Here is a 16,754-nt window from a genome sequence, read left to right on the forward strand (position 1 = left end):
ACATTTTTGATTTTTTGGGGGAACACTTTGAGAACCCCAAATTTACTTATTTAAAATAGATTCTGCACTAGGGAAAGATGTTTCAATGATACCAGGTAGAACTCAGATGTTATTCAGCTACATTCTCTCCTTTGACTAAGTAAGATTTGGCCTTGTGGTTTTTTTTTATGAGCACGCCATTTAATATCCTTTCCTGCTGTCAGCATACTTTTTCTAGTTCTGCTTTCCAATTATCAAGATGCCTTCACCCTGCAGCCAAGGAAATATAAATGGGACAAAATATAAAAAGTAACCTGTTTTCATATTTTCAGAAAGGGAGGATTTGTTTTTTTACCTCAGGAATTCTCTGAGAGAAGTACCTTCCAAAGCCAAAATGAAGTATTTGCAGCTAACTCCTACAATCCATTTTAAGAATGTAACTAAAGATGGTTTGAACCTGAACCACTTCACTCCTGTTTGAGCTATTCTGCTGATGTAGGACTCTGGAGATTTTTTATTTTGTGATCCTGAGATACACTTTGCTCCACAAGAGCATTAATGAAATGACTTGCTAGATTACAAACCACATGGTTCTACATTTACAGTCAAAGAATCCCTTCCTCAGCAGCAGAAAAAAAAGTGGGGAAAGCTACATATTTTACAAGATAAACTGAAGATTGAAGATTCTTTGAGAGGAATCTGATGCATTGTGCATACATCTGCAGAAATTGCATGGAAGAATGCCTTTGTCTTACATAAATATTTATTTTTTAATAGAGAATACCACATGGGTTTTGTGATCTACCCTTCAGGAGCAATGATTGTACATCCTATGGGTTCACACAGCACACTAAACCATGGTTTGTTTTAATCTTTTTTGTTATTAATTGATAACACTGAATTGTGAGTTAGACCTTCATGCTAAGATGCTGGGAAGTTGTATGCTTTGAAGATTAGCTGATGCTTTTGTAAAAATGTTTGGTGAATTTTCAGCAGCCGTATTGTAATTCCTTGATTTTTATCTCCCTCTCAAATAAAAGCAATATGGCTTCCCATCTTCTTAGCATGAACTGAATAATTCTGTGCTCCCCATTTATCTTCTTTTGCAAGATATATACAAAAACTATATAAAGTTTTCTAGAGACAGAAGATATGGGGAAATATTCTAAATACTTTGTTCTATTAATTTCCTTAAGGATTACAGCTGCCATTGATTCTTTAGAAAACTGAAAGAGAACCATTGAAATCCATGTTTTTATTTTGTTTATACCCCGGTCAAAGAAGGATATTTGTATGTGAGTGAAAGAGAAAAATAATAGGCATAGTAGAAGCAATAAAAGTATCATCTTAAAATAATATGTAGCATGCAACATTTTCAGACCGGACAAAAATAGCATTTAACATAATGACAAATGTAATTAATGTATTTGAATTGTCAGCAAGTAGTTATTATCTACAGGAAGCACAAAAGGATTTGAACTTCACAAGGAAAGCTAAAAGCAATAAAAACAATTTTTATTTACGTCAGAAGTCAAAAGGAGAAAAAGGAAGGGATGGGATTGATGCCTGGAAAGATAATTATACTTGATAAGGAGAAAGCAGGCCACCTCAACTGTTTTGGTTCAGTCTTCTCTCTTGAATGCTGTCCAACTGGACCTATAGAGAATAATTGACACAATGAAGAATTGGAAACTGAAGTGCATTGTTATTTAAATGAACCCTGGGTGGTTAGGGATTCTGTTAGTTGCACTGGCAGGTGGTTCAATCTTATATTTTCCATCTAATTCCTTCTAGTCATTACATTGCAAGTGTAAGGCATCCAGAAAGTATCCATGATATCAATCACTCCGAGACATTTTCTCTCCAATTGATTTATTTAGAAACAGATCTGGCATGTCAAAGACAATTTCCCAAAGTGAAAATTTTTCGTGCGTTACACAGAATCCACCTTCTCTCCTCCCTTCTCTCCTCCCACTTCTACACTTCATAAATCACTAGAACTAATTAACTGCCACTGGAATTTCTTAATACGACATACAGAATAACCCTGAACTTTTTAACTCCTCCAACTCTCTTTAAAAAATGTGGCAGCTGAATTTCAAAGCTGACAGCAAGATTCTATAATTCCAACAGATTAAAAATTATTATTAAATACACAGTATTTTTCTTCCTCTTCTTTCATATCTACAAATTACAATTTGATAGCAAGCTTTGGAGGATTCTGGAGTAAATACCCAAAAAATGGAGTGGGCAGATATGGCCCTGGGGCCCAAGTTACAGTTTATGCCTTACCGCCATCATAATGGTTTAAATACATTTTCTGTTTCTTGGTAAATTGAATGAAACCTATTAAAGCTGAGGTTTAAAACAGATCAATGTACTTTCTACAGCTAGATTCTCTTACAAGCAATAAAATGCATACAAGATTAGCTCTCACTTCTCTATAGAAATCATGTGTAGCATGCGAGTTACCTCTTTTATATTCCAGGATTTTAGTGGAATATAGTTGCATTGGAATTCCAAGAAAAACAGTAGGTGCATTTTGCTTTACTGTGATAGATGCTTTTTTATTAGCCATGGTGGTGCAGTGGTTAGAGTGCAGTACTGCAGGCTACTTCTGCTGACTGCTGGTTGCCTGCAATTTGGCAGTTCAAATCTCACCAGGCTCAAGGTTGACTCAGCTTTCCATCCTTCTGAGGTGGGTAAAATGAAGACCCAGATTGGTGGGCACAATAGGCTGACTATGTAAACCACTTAGAGAGGGCTATAAAGCACTGTAAAGCAGTATATAAGTCTAAATGTTGTTACCATTAAGGTTAGTGATTCAGGTGTCTCATGAAAACAGTTGTCTACTGATTGAGTATCAACCAGACAGATGCCAGTTTGTATCAATATATACATTTCCATAGTTAAATTGGAATATAAAGGTAGATAACAGCATCTCTCATTAGAGGTTGTTGTTAGGGATAACATTGGTTACCTAACTTAGTTTGGGTAAAAATAATATATAAACTATGTTAGTGAGTTTAAGTGTATGTATCACTTTAAACTGTAAACCAAGTATTTTGGGTGCGGTTGTAAAATCACCATAAGAGGGAGCAAGAGAGCTCACTGTTTGCCGGCTTTTACTGGAATGCTGACAATGATGGATTGATGGTGATAACTGCATGTTTGCTGAGAGAAGAAAAGGGGCTTGATTTTTCTTCATATCTCTGACTACAAAAGAGATATATCACTGGACTGATTGATTGTAAGTTTACTGACCTCTTTTTCGACACTGGACTTTGCAAACTGAATAACCCCCGGACTGACTGAACTTAGTGTATGACATATGGACTGTTTGACTATGCTATAACTCTTGCTGGAATAAAAACTATTTAACTTGCACAGTGTATCTGTCTTACTGAGTGTAAGCTACTACAACGTTTTGTCTCACATATCTGCCTGTCTGCTAGACTGCCGTTGCACGTTCTGCTAGGGTGTATATCCCTAACACTGGTTATGGGCCCAGGTGCACAGTCAGACTAACCAGGATATAACAGGCTTGTGAGTGAGAGTTTGTGTAGTTACACAATACTGTAAACAGACAGCTGTGTTTTGTTAATTATAGTTTCATATCCAGAAAGATGGCACAAGTCAATTTACAAAGTTTGTCTCTAATATCCAAACTGGATGGAACAAACTATGTTTCATGGTCTATGAAATGCAGCCTACTTCTACGCAGAGAAGGTTTGTGGAATATAATACAAAACCCACCAGAAGTAGATGCATGGGATCCGGAAGATGAGAATGATGCCCAGAAAATACAAGAACATCAATTGAAGAATGAGCAAGCTCTCTATATAATAGGACTGACACTCTCTGACCAACAGCTTGTCCATATTCGTGGAGAAGAAACAGCTGCGAAATGTTGGGAGAATTTAAAGAAGATTTATGTTTGAGACAGTGTAGGAGCACATATAAATCTTACACGAAAGCTGTTTAGAACACATCTTCAAAAGAATGGAGACATGCTGAGTCATATAAACTCTATGAAGAGAATTTTTCAAGAACTGCATGAAAAAGAACTTATCTTCACTGAATTACACCAAGTTTATATCATTTTGTCTTCTTTGGATGAGAGCTACGATGACTGCGTAACTTCACTTGAAGTTCTGCCAAAAGATAACCTTACACTAACTGACATTACTGGCAGATTAATTGAAGAAGCCAGGAGAAGGCTTGAAAGGGATCAACTCAGAAGGGAACAACCACAATGTGAAGAAGAAAAAATATCTTCGTCAGCATATACAATTAGAAAATGTTTTAATTGTGGAAGAAAAGGACATTTGGCTAGATTCTGCAAGAAAGGAAAAAGCCAAAATGCCAGCCAGAATGCTAAAATGCATCAAAAGGATAAAGAATGCATAGAGTTAGCCATGTATAGCAACGAAACTGTGAATAGTAATTTATGGGTGGTAGATAGTGGAGCATCGCACTGCATAACGAAAGATAAGAAAATATTTGTTAAGATGTCCATGAGTTCACAGCAGATATCGTTAGCTAATGGATGGAAACTTAAGGCTAAAGGTGAAGGTATAGCATATTGTTCTTGCATAAAAAGAAAATGTAAAAATGTTATATGTACCACAACTTAAGTTTAATTTGCTTTCGGTTAGAGTTTTGGTTAAACTAGGTTATGTAGTTACCTTTAGGGGAGAAAACTGCATAATAGAAAAGGAAGGTAAAAAAGTGACTGCAACTTTAAAAGGTGAATTGTATGTGTTAAATGATAATTTAGAGGTGGCTAACACAGTTTATAATAATGTTAAACCTCATGATGAGTGCATACATTTGTTACACAGATGTTTAGGGCATATAAATTTTAAAATGCTTAAACAAACGGTAGAACTATCTAAGGGTATAAAACTGAAACCTTGCAGTAAGTATTTGCACTGCAATTCTTGTAGTCAAGAGAAAAGCAAGGTGATACCAGCAAATAGAGTTAATGGATTTAAAACAAAGGAGCCTCTAGAGGTAGTATTTGCTGATATTATAGGTCCTAAGAAACCAAGCGTGGGAGGTGCTCGTTACATACTAAGTATAATGGACCATTATTCCAGATATGGTTTCTGTTATCTAATGAAAAGCAAAACGGAAACATATCAGAATTTCTTTAATTGGCTTAAATTCGCTGAAAGAAAAACTAAAAAGAAATTAGTAACTCTTATCACTGATAACAGTACGGAATTTATAAACAATAAATTCCAAAATAAACTGAAGATGGCAGGTGTTGAACATAAAAAGTCTGCACCATATAGGCCACAACATAATGCCTTTATTGAGAGACGAGGCCAAACATTACAAGCAATGGCTCGTACTATGCTGTCAGATTCAGGATTACCTGAAACTTTGTGGGGAGAAGCAATAATGTGTGGTAATCATATATTGAATAATGTTGTTAATTCAACAACTGGTGAATTACCATTCACACGGTGGCATGGCGGAAAACCTGACCTAAGCTACATGCTCACATTTGGAGCACCAGCATGGGTGCATATCCCTACACAACTGAGAAAGAAAGGGCAACATAGGGCTATTCTTTGTAGGTTATGAATCTAATCACAAATCATACAGATTCTGGGAAAAAGGTACATCTAGAGTTTACTGTAGTGCTAGTGCACAATTCCTAGAACATGTAGGATGGGAAAAACTGGAGCAAGATTCAAGTAAGGAAGTAATTATAGAACCCTACAAAAGACAAAAAGAAAAAATCAGTAATAAGAAGAGTACAATTAAAGAGGAAGTTCAGGAAGAGCATATAGGACCAGAACAGGAAGAAGGACCAGAACAGGAAGAAATACCAGAACAGGAAGAAATAGATAATCAGGAACAGGTAGTACATGAAAGTCCATCTGTAAGCCCTGTAATACCTAGACGTTCTACACGTGTAACCAGACCACCTGATAGGTATCAAGCAAGTGTAGTTTGCCAAGTTAGTAAAGTTCCAACTACTGTTGAAGAACTTAGGATGTATCCTGCAAAGGATCAGGAGAATTGGCAAAAGGCAATGGAAAAGGAATTAAATTCATTAAAAGAAATGAAAGTTTATGAAAATGCCAAATTACCTCCAGGTGAAAAGTCCATTGGTTGCAAATGGATATTTAAGTTAAAAACTGGTAAAAATGGGACTGTTACCCATAAGGCTAGATTGGTAGCTCAAGGATTTAATCAAACTGCATGTGATTATGATGAAGTATTTGCACCAAATTTAAAGGCAATAACCATGAGAGCAGCTTTAGTGTGGGCAGCTAAGAAAAATTATATTATAAATCATTTAGATGTAGAAACTGCCTATCTGCATGCACCATTGCAGCACACTATATATTTAAGAAAACCAGTAGGTATTAAAGATGATAAAAATAATAATGACTGTTGGAAACTGAAAAAGAGTCTCTATGGATTGAAACAATCTGGTTATGAATGGAACCAATATATTGTAAAGGAGTTAAACAATATAGGGTTTAAAGCAGGTTTAGCTGATCCATGTTTATTCAAGAGAGAGACAAATGGAATAGTGTCATTATTATTGTTGTTTACAGATGATATTGCTTTAATAACGAAGACTAATAATGAAGCTACTGAGATAATATCATTATTAAGTAAGAGGATAAAATTAAAGCATTTAGGAGAAATAAGACAGTATTTAGGATTGACAATAAACAAAACCAATAGTGGCTTTAAGATATCACAAGAAGATAAAATATACCAATTGCTAAAAATGTATAAAATGGAACTTTGTAAACCGGCAAAAACTCCAATGAGTCAGGAATTTTGTCGTACTGATGCTCAAAGTTCAAAATTCGATAAGAATATTTATCAGTCATTAATAGGTAGTTTATCATATATAAGTAATTGGTCAAGGCCAGATATTGCTTATGGCGTTAATCAATTGGCGAGATTTAATGCTGAACCAAATGAACATCACTGGCAAGTGCTAAAGCGTATATTAAAGTATCTTAAAAGGACAATGCACTATGCATTGTATTTAGAGCCAAAAGATGATTTGATTTTAAGTGCATATGCTGATGCAAGTTTTGCAACAGATATAAAAACTAGGAAATCAACTTCTGGTATGGCTATACTATTAGGTAAAACACTGATTGGTTGGAGGTCAATTAGACAGCAACATATAAGTATGTCCACAATGGAAGAAGAATTTTCATGTCTATCTTTATTATGTACTGATTTAATTCTGTATAAACAGTTGTTGTTAGATATGGGAGTAACTGTTAAAGATGCCATTGTAGTGTATGAGGACAATCAAGCAGCCATACGGTTGGCTACAAATATTGCTGTAAAGATTAGATCTAAGCACACTGACCTTAGATATTTGAATGTTAGACAATCTGTAAAAAATGGTTTAATAAGATTGGTCTATTGCATGACTGAAGAAAATTTTGCAGATGGATTTACAAAAGCCCATGGTGCAGTAAAGCACAAGGAAAATTGTGAAAACTATGGGTTGAAATTGTAAATAGATATATATATTATTATATTACCCAAAAGGGGAGAATGTTAGGGATAACATTGGTTACCGAACTTAGTTTGGGTAAAAATAATATATAAACTATGTTAGTGAGTTTAAGTGTATGTATCACTTTAAACTGTAAACCAAGTATTTTGGGTGCAGTTGTAAAATCACCATAAGAGGGAGCAAGAGAGCTCACTGTTTGCCGGCTTTTACTGGAATGCTGACAATGATGGATTGATGGTGATAACTGCATGTTTGCTGAGAGAAGAAAAGGGGTTTGATTTTTCTTCATATCTCTGACTGCAAAAGAGATATATCACTGGACTGATTGATTGTAAGTTTACTGACCTCTTTTTCGACACTGGACTTTGCAAACTGAATAACCCCCGGACTGACTGAACTTAGTGTATGACATATGGACTGTTTGACTATGCTATAACTCTTGCTGGAATAAAAACTATTTAACTTGCACAGTGTATCTGTCTTACTGAGTGTAAGCTACTACAACGTTTTGTCTCACATATCTGCCTGTCTGCTAGACTGCCATTGCACGTTCTGCTAGGGTGTATATCCCTAACAGTTGTGATTTGCATTGAGTAGCTTGTATCAGCATAGTGAGCTCCATAAATTGGAATACAGAGCCACAGTAGCTCATTGCCAAAGGTGAAGCTCAAATCTATTAACTAGATGGAATTGGACAAGAAAAGATCCAAGTGATGAGCCTTAGAAATATATTTTTTCTCAACTCCATGAAGTTACTTTTAGTGTTACCGTGTTTCCCCGAAAATAAGTCCCTGTCTTATATATTTTTTTTGCCACCAAAAAAGATACCAAGTCTTATTTTCGGGGGATGTCACCCGCTGATTAACCTCATTTGCGTGTGTCGCCCCCGGCCTCCTTTTCACTGTCAGAGGCCTTCAGGAACTTATCCTGTGGCCAGCAAGGTTTTCCTGAAGGCCTCTGCAGCTGATAACGGAGCTCTGGATCGATCCTGAGCTTTGTTATCAGCTACAGAGGCCTTCAGAAAAGCCTTTCCAGCTGCAGAAGAAATGGGCCAGCAAGGCAGGTGTCAGGGTATGTGAGTCCTGGCTACAACTGTCCAAAGGTAAAGTAGTAGAGCAGCTCCACTCACCCATCCCCACCCTAGCTTAATTTTTACCTGTGCACTCTGGAGTAGGTGGGGTCTTAATTAGGGCTTATTTTCGGGGTAGGGCTTATATTGGGTGCACGTGTAAAAATCAAGCTAAGGCTTACTTTCGGGGTAGGTCTTATTTTCGGGAAAACAGTGTATATTCTGCTTGAAGACATAAGTATAATTAAAAGCTATGTGATTTGTGTGATATTGGCTGAGTAGACAGCTAAATTAAAAGCTAATTTGGTTAATTTATTATTAACCAAATTAATTATAATTTATTATTAACCAAATTAATCAATACAAAGGAAGTTTGTGAAAATAACAACCAATAATGGATAATGTTTTAGGCCAGGCTGGAGAAACAATAGTTGAAATAGGGGGTGGAAATAGCTATTGAGGAAAAACAAAATAATGTCAAAGGGAGAATATAAGTAGTATAAATCAAACACAAAGCAAAGACATTCTATGAACATTCAACAGGTAGTATCTATGACCTGTCGTCCCAGTGTGGAGATTGCATCTGACTGCTAATTTCTAAAAATAAGTGTTTCCCAGTCTTTATACTAGTATCCTTCAAAAAAACAAAAAAAATTGCACCAATAATTATTGTTTCTGAGATATGTACTATTTATGTTACAGAGTATGTATATTCTAATGATAATCAAATCTAAACTTATATGTTTATGTACATATGATAAGCAATATATTTTAATAGGTTCATTGCTAAAATCAGCTGAACAAACTAAGCCTACAAAGTAAAAATCTCAGTGATAAAAAAAATACCCGTTAATAAAAACTACATTTACATCCATGTATCTTCATTTAATAAATTCTTTTCTTGATCACCTACTTCATTGTATTTGTTTGCAATGATCAGAAAAATGATTTCTGATTTGAATCAAAACCCAGATTATTTGAACTTGATTGTTGAAAAGCAATGTTATTCATCTACTTGGATGATGCACATTGCTAGAACTTACAGCCAGAACAATAGTAGAAATAAAGAAAAAAGCACACACCTTAAAATCAGCATTATTTCAAACTCTACCATTTATTGATGGTCTTCAGTTAAAGCCTCAGAAAAATTAAATACTGTCCCAAGGCATGAAAAATACACAGAATTTTATCAAAATATTTGTATTCCAAAGGGTATGTACATATCATACACTTTACATAACTGTAAACAGGGAAGTTTTTTTCACCACCTGTAAGATAATTTTGTTTAATCAGATTTGTATTGTTATACATATACAAGTGGATGCCATGTTTAACACAAAATCCTTTTTTAAAAATGTATAAAGATATGGTTCAAAACATTTACAAAAGTAAATTACCATCGGGTTAGTACAAAATGAATTATATTACATTCATATAAAAAGATTAAAAGAAATTTTCCATTATGGTTGTTGTGGTGTATCTTAAAAGAAAAAAAAGGAAAAGATTCTCAAGCATTGAATTATTATTATTTTTTCTTTCCTGTGATAGAAGAAAATAAAATGGAATTTCACCCCTGATCTGAAGAATGTTTGTGCTTCTGAAAAACATCCTGAAATATTGTTTCTTAACCTTGGCAACTTGAAGATGCGTGGACTTCATTTCTTCAACTGCCTGGAGAATTCTCAGAGTCGAAGTGGACACATTTTCAAGCTGCCATGTTTGAGAAACACTGTTCCAGAAGATATCCAATCGGCCTGTGTGTGAAGGAATCTTCCCAATTTTTTGATTCAAACTCCTCTCAGCAACAACCATGCTAAGATGGGGAATTCTGGGAACTGAAGTCCAACATCTGCATGCCTAGGTTGGGTAAGACCGCCATAATTAAAAGGGTATGGGTGTGCATGTGTATATGTGCATATGCTGCAAGTTACAAACATTTGACAAACATCACAAACATAAACCTTGGACTTGGGAATTTTCCCCAATGTGAATATGTGAAAGAAACTCACTCTCTTGTGCAAAAGATAAGATGGAGAATTACAGTGAGGAAAAGGCTTTTGGAATGGAATCTTCATCAAGGCTCTACGGCACGGGAGGAGAAAGTCTTCTTTCCAAGATCTGCATAGAATATGTTACTACGTTGGAGTTCATAGTATATATTGTTTGGGAACAATCTTTGATTTCCCAGGTAGCTGCACAGCATTTGTGACCCTTATAGCATCAGGTGGTACAGGCACTATTACCTTCTGTGCATGCACATATTAATGTATATTGATTATTCCATCAGCAAGTGCATGAGGTAAGCACTATTGATTAATCAAAGCAAGTCCAATATTTGAAGAAGACAGGAATGTCTATGAGTATTCGAAAGCTTCATTCTGTTTCCAATTGTGACACAGATTGGTCAGTTGATATGCAGTTCTCATACTTTAGTTCCAAAGATGAGCAGATTCAAAAGAAACTGCCCCTGTTTCCTAACACTAAGGAACAATAAAGTTGCTCCAAGATCATTTTGGAAGTTATTAAGAACTTGACATCAGAAACACAAGCATGGATAAAGCAAGAGAGTTGGCCAAAGGCTCCCTTTAGCTATCCACATGTTCTTTTTTTTTTGTTTCACAGTTGGCTCAAAACAGGCATATGGAAAAAGTCAACTTAAGACTAGAATATCTGGGGAAAGAATATCTGATTCTCTTGTAAGTATGATTACTAGAAACATCCGCTAAAAGTTAAACAAAACAAGAAAGACTGCATTAAAAATAGGGAGCATGGATAACGGAGGGGTGTGCAAAGGAAGCTTTGTAGAGTAGAGAACATATGGCATATTAGACACCAGGGCAAAAGTTTTCCATGCCTAAACTAAGTGATTAACTTGTGTCTATGCTGTACTGTTTCAGATGCTAGATGGGTGACAGGGCTAACAAATCTGGGCTAAAATCCAGTGCAATAAAGAACAGCCATCTGGAATTTTGGACCAAGATACTCAACAAGGAAAAATATAAAAATACTTTCACTCCTATACGACTCTACTAATCCCAACACACTAGTTTTTTATATGCCTAAAATACTTCCTGTATTCTGAATTTTGATATAACCAAGATGAAGCTTTTCAGATTCTTGGAGAATCATGGTAATAAAAAAGCCTTGAGAGAAAGCTATTTTTAAAAAAACCTTAAAAACCTAAAAGTCCAATGTGACTTTTTATAAATTAGGCAATGGTGAAAACGAAGTATGATTGAGTGCAAATAAACCAGAGGAAGAAGAGATTCGCATATACACATCACCTCTTAAACTAGACAAAAATGGGAGTTTCTAATAACAAAAATGTATACAGGTCCACTCAGAAGCAATTTCCATAGTTTTCAAATGTGAGCTTTCACAGAAAATGAAAACAAGTCAGTGAAAGAATCAGGACATTCTATCTTCATCAATGGATGACAACCAATCTTGAGTTAAGGTAGCTTTTTCAGCTTCATACCATCTAGTTGAGTTATGGCTATAAGTCCTATAAAATTTCTACCCAGTTGCAATCCTAACACACCTGAAGAAAGAACTAGGGCATGTAAGGCAGGATCAAACATAAACGTTACCCTGCTGGATCAGAACAACCAATCATCTAGACTAGCATTCTGTGTCATATGATGGCCAAGCACTGGGAAGTTCATAAGGAGGGACAGAAGGATAACAGTCGGCCTGCAAACATTGAAGTGAATTTTACACTCTGATCTGACACCAGCTCAAGCATTCCCCTGTTGCTATGCCTTTTGAAATATGCCAACATAGCTGTTACAAATCTGTGCTAACAACATCTGAATCAATGACACTTAGGCAAAATGATTCTAGCCAAAATGAACACAGGACAAGTCAGCAACAGGCTCACAGAAGTGAATGAATTGAGATATGGGAGCAGTCAGCCCTTCCTCAAGCTTCAAGCTCAGGCACTAGTTTTATTGTTGGCTTAAAGAATACCGTACCTTGGCTTCTCACTATATGGACAATGCCAAACCAAAACACACATAGCCCTTTTTTTTTTAAAAAAAAAAAAAGGCATCATAAAAAAAATTAAGAAAAAGAAAGAAAAAAACAATACTTTTCCTATTCTATTTTTTTGTCCCATAAAACTTATATTAAGAATGCAACCTAAAAATACTGTATTCATATAAATGCACAAAAACCTCCAATAAAAAAATATAATATATTCATTTTTGTTAAAAGGCTCATTTCACCCCCCCCTCTAGAATCTACACCATTTTGCTCTTACTCTCATCCCTTTTTCTTTCGCATAATGTCAGGAAACAATCCCAGAATTACATTTCCCCTCGCCTGCGGCTTTTATCTGCAACAGGAGCACCATCCTCCTCTTCTTCCTCTTCCTCTTCCTCATAGTTTTCATCATGGCCTTCTTTCTGTTGCTTCCCTTCCTGAATGTCTTCCTCTTGATCAACTCCTTCGCTCATCTTTTCTTCAGCCTGGATATCCAAAATTGGTAAAAGACAGAGACGATTTCAGGACACAAATTGAAAAACAAACAGAGAAACAACATAGAGAAAAGGATATAGCATTTGGGAATTATAACTAATACATTTTATAGATGGAAATATAATGGAAATATAATGGAGGGAAACTAAACAAAGAGAGAAGCAACCTGGAATTAAGGAGAAACTTCCTCACAGTGAGGAATATTAACCATTGGACAGCTTGCCTTCAGAAGCTTGCCTTCATCACTGTTAAGTTTTTAAGAAGAGACCGGACAGCGACTTGCCTGAAATGGTATAGGGCCTCCTTCTTGAGCAGAGATTGGACTAGAACATGGGTGTCACGTGATGTATTGTGACTTATCATTACTTTTTTGCCTTTGCAGAGCCGGGGTGGGCATGGTCTGTGCATGACGCAACTGGCCTGTGGGCCATCAGTTTGATAGGCCTGGACTAGAAGACATCCAAGGTCCCTTGCAGCTCTATTCTGATTTAAATTTAGATTAAATTATATAGTATTCCAATTGTTACAGCAAAATAGGTGGGATTGCTTCCCTCCCCTCCAGATAATTTTCTGGAAATGGGAGAAAATTCAAAGGGATATGTATTAGCGTCCTACACCTTTCGCTCTATAAAGGTGAAACAGTCATAAATGAAGTGTGCATACTGTGCAGCTTCTGAACTACATAATCTAACCAGATTCAGTTGTCTCAGCCACCAACTTTCATAGCTTTAATTCTAACTTAATGTCCGTGGACCTTGCCTCATATTTAAGAGGTCCCTAAGAGGGCGTATGTAAGTGCCTATTGTCCCCGTCACATTTTAATTTTTTATTTTGCTCATTTGGATTTGTATTTTTCATCTGACGAATAAATAAATAAATAAATAAATAAGTAAGTAAGTAAGTAAATAAATACATGAATAAATAAAATAAACAAACAAGCAAACAAATAAATAATCTAAGCTTCTGGAGTCACCCAACCCATCCAACAGCAAAATGATGACATGTCATACTGTTATCTATTTTATTATCTAATTAATATTAATGTCCATTTTATTTAAAAATAAAGTAATTTTTTATTGCTTTTTCCTGAGCTGCCTACTTGGAACGGATGGTGATCGAAAGTCAAGTGTAATCTTGATTGGAAAAAGCTTGCATCCCTTCATCCTAATGGACCTTTTGTTAGCATTTTATTAATGCTGTGAAGATTTGACAGTGCTTCGCAGGCAATCCATATATTCCTGGTATTCATTCTGGTTTCACTACAATCTAATTATCCTCCCCCTCCCCCCCGCACAAGAGCTGGGTCATTGATTCTGTTGAATTTGGCATCTGTTGTGTTTGTAAAAGTTCTGAAAAGCTGGTATGAGGCTCCAAACTCTGACTAAGACTTATTTGCTTTGGTAGGAATACATTTGCTTTTATCTACATAGAAAGAGTAATAGTTAAGAGATTCAATGGATAAAGCACAGCATTTTAGAACCAAGTCCATCTCCCACAACAGCATCTTCTTCACTTCATTATTTAATTGTGCAGTGCTTACATTTTCATCATTTTCACCATATGGATCTTCACCATTGTGTTCCAGCCCCCTTTTCTTCTCTTCGGGTAGATCTCCTTGGGCCTATTAAAAATATACATATTTAAGAACAAAGTGATTATAGAAGATAAAGTACCCATTTGGGCTACACTGTACCTATTGGGTAGGGAACATTTATCTTGGCTGCTGTATGTATTTATTTTGTGGATGTTTTTACTGCTTTATTGGTTTTAAATGTTTTATAATTGTAAGTCACTTGGTTGAATTGGGAAGTTATAGAGATTGATTGATTGAATGAATGAATGAATGAATGAATGAAAAAAAGAACAAATGTTCTTTTTAATATCTTGGAATAAAGTTCTAAGAATTCCCAGTCATAAAATTTTTATCAGTTCCTCCCCTGATGACATGGGTGGATGGCATCACTCCAATAGGATTATGAAATACAGGTAGTCCTCGATTTACAACAGTTCATTTAGTGACCATTCAAAGTTACAACAGCACTGAAAAAGTGACTTATGACCATTTTTCACACTTATGACCGTTGAAGCATCCCCATGGTCACGTGATTTACACTCGGATGCAACTGACTCACATTTATGACATTTGCAGTGTCCCAGAGTTACGTGTTCTCCTTTTTGTGACCTCCTGACAAGCAAAGTCAATGGAGAAACCAGATTTCACTTAACTACCATGTTACTAATTTAACAACTGCAGTGAGTCACTTAACAAATGTGGCAAGACAAGTTGTAAAATGGGGCAAAACTCACTTAACAAATTTCTCACTTAGCAACATAAATTTTGGACTCAATTGAGGTCGTAAGTTGAGGACTACCTGTACATGAAGTACTTCTATGGGCTATGTACTGTTTTAGCTTGTCCTTCCTTGCAGAAACTACTTGTGGGCTATACATTACATTGTTGGACTTGTACACCTGCCACTTCAAAAATACGGGCTTATGGTTCCACTCAAATATATTATTGCAGCTTTTTTCTGTAATGCAATTCATCATTTAGCCTGCCCTTCCTCCAAGAGGAACAGGAGACATAAATTCAACCCACTGCCGTATATTATCCTCACCATAAACCTGTAGGGTTCATAATTTCAGGTTATTTACCTCTTCTTCTCCCTCTTCCTGGTAGTGCTCATCCACATTGTCTTCCTGTTGATCCGGATTGCCCACCACCTGCAGATAAATCAAACAGATTCTGTTGCTCTTATTCCTGCAGCTCCAGAACTCAGAAAAATAAGTATTAACTTAAAAAAAATAAAAAATAAAGGATGGGCAAAACTATAGACAGGCTGGGCTATTGCAAAGACTTAAATCTGTAAGCTCACATATCACTAAGAACTGTACAGGCATAAGTTTGGTCAGTCTATTAACTGTGGTTGAAAGATCTGGAATAGTTTGATACACAGGGCCATAAAATCAAACTGATACATGGGGCTTTGTCTGCCAAAACGGAGTCTGTTGCGGTACAAATGAGCACATAATTCACTGAGTTCTTTCGCCTACTCTTTGAAATATTTCTCAGCTAAAAATACAAGGTGCATTAAAATTTGCGCAAAATTTTAATTTTAGATTCACATTAAGATCATATTTTGGCAAAGATGTATACAAAAATAAATGTAGGTTTTTGTGCTATTCATCCAGAATAAAACCAGTTTTTAAAAAATGCAGAACAATCCAGAATTTTGATGGAATGAATCACTCAAGGCATATGATACATCAATTGGATTATCCACTAATTGCTTCAATATATTCTGAGATGGAGATGAAAGCAAATACATTATTAATCAACACTAAACAAACTGGATGTTCTCTTCCCATCGTTTTAAACAAATTATTTACTTTTATAAGGTTGATAATGCTGCTGCAATCAACAACTGAGTGATTACATAGTCCATTAATAAAAATTATAAAAAATAGCACACCCATAATAATATTCATGAAACAACGCTAGTTACTAATCAAACTGATAAACAAAGAAAAAGAAATCTGAGAACTGGGAATATCAGTTAGCCAACAAACATTCACCTAAAGAAAGAATTCATTTCATCCTTCAGAATCGAAAGGATTAAACAGCCAGATCTCAATGGTTTTATAGAAACTCAAGAATGGTGGGAAAATGATGTTCTCTGCAGAGATATTATTCCAGAAAAGTGGGGCCAG

General features: G+C 35.7%; 1 protein-coding gene across 9 annotated transcripts in view; it reads right to left on the reverse strand.

Moving 5' to 3' along the window:
- Positions 1–9,659: 9,659 nt before the first annotated feature.
- GOLIM4 (golgi integral membrane protein 4) overlaps positions 9,660–16,754 on the reverse strand; it is a 65,474-nt gene continuing 58,379 nt past the window's right edge. For all 9 annotated transcript variants that reach the window (XM_026666006.2, XM_026665998.2, XM_026665989.2 and 6 more), the window contains 3 exons: positions 15,699–15,767; positions 14,584–14,664; positions 9,660–13,033 (listed from right to left, as the gene is read on the reverse strand). In XM_026666006.2, coding sequence (XP_026521791.1) covers positions 12,872–13,033; positions 14,584–14,664; positions 15,699–15,767 — 312 coding nt within the window. In that variant the 3' untranslated portion in view covers positions 9,660–12,871. The remainder of the gene's footprint in view (positions 13,034–14,583; positions 14,665–15,698; positions 15,768–16,754) is intronic.

Source organism: Notechis scutatus, chromosome 4 (assembly GCF_049901735.1).
Source record: "Notechis scutatus isolate UNSWTSFEM ecotype Mainland chromosome 4, rNotScu1.2, whole genome shotgun sequence".
NCBI classification, from domain to species: domain Eukaryota; kingdom Metazoa; phylum Chordata; class Lepidosauria; order Squamata; family Elapidae; genus Notechis; species Notechis scutatus.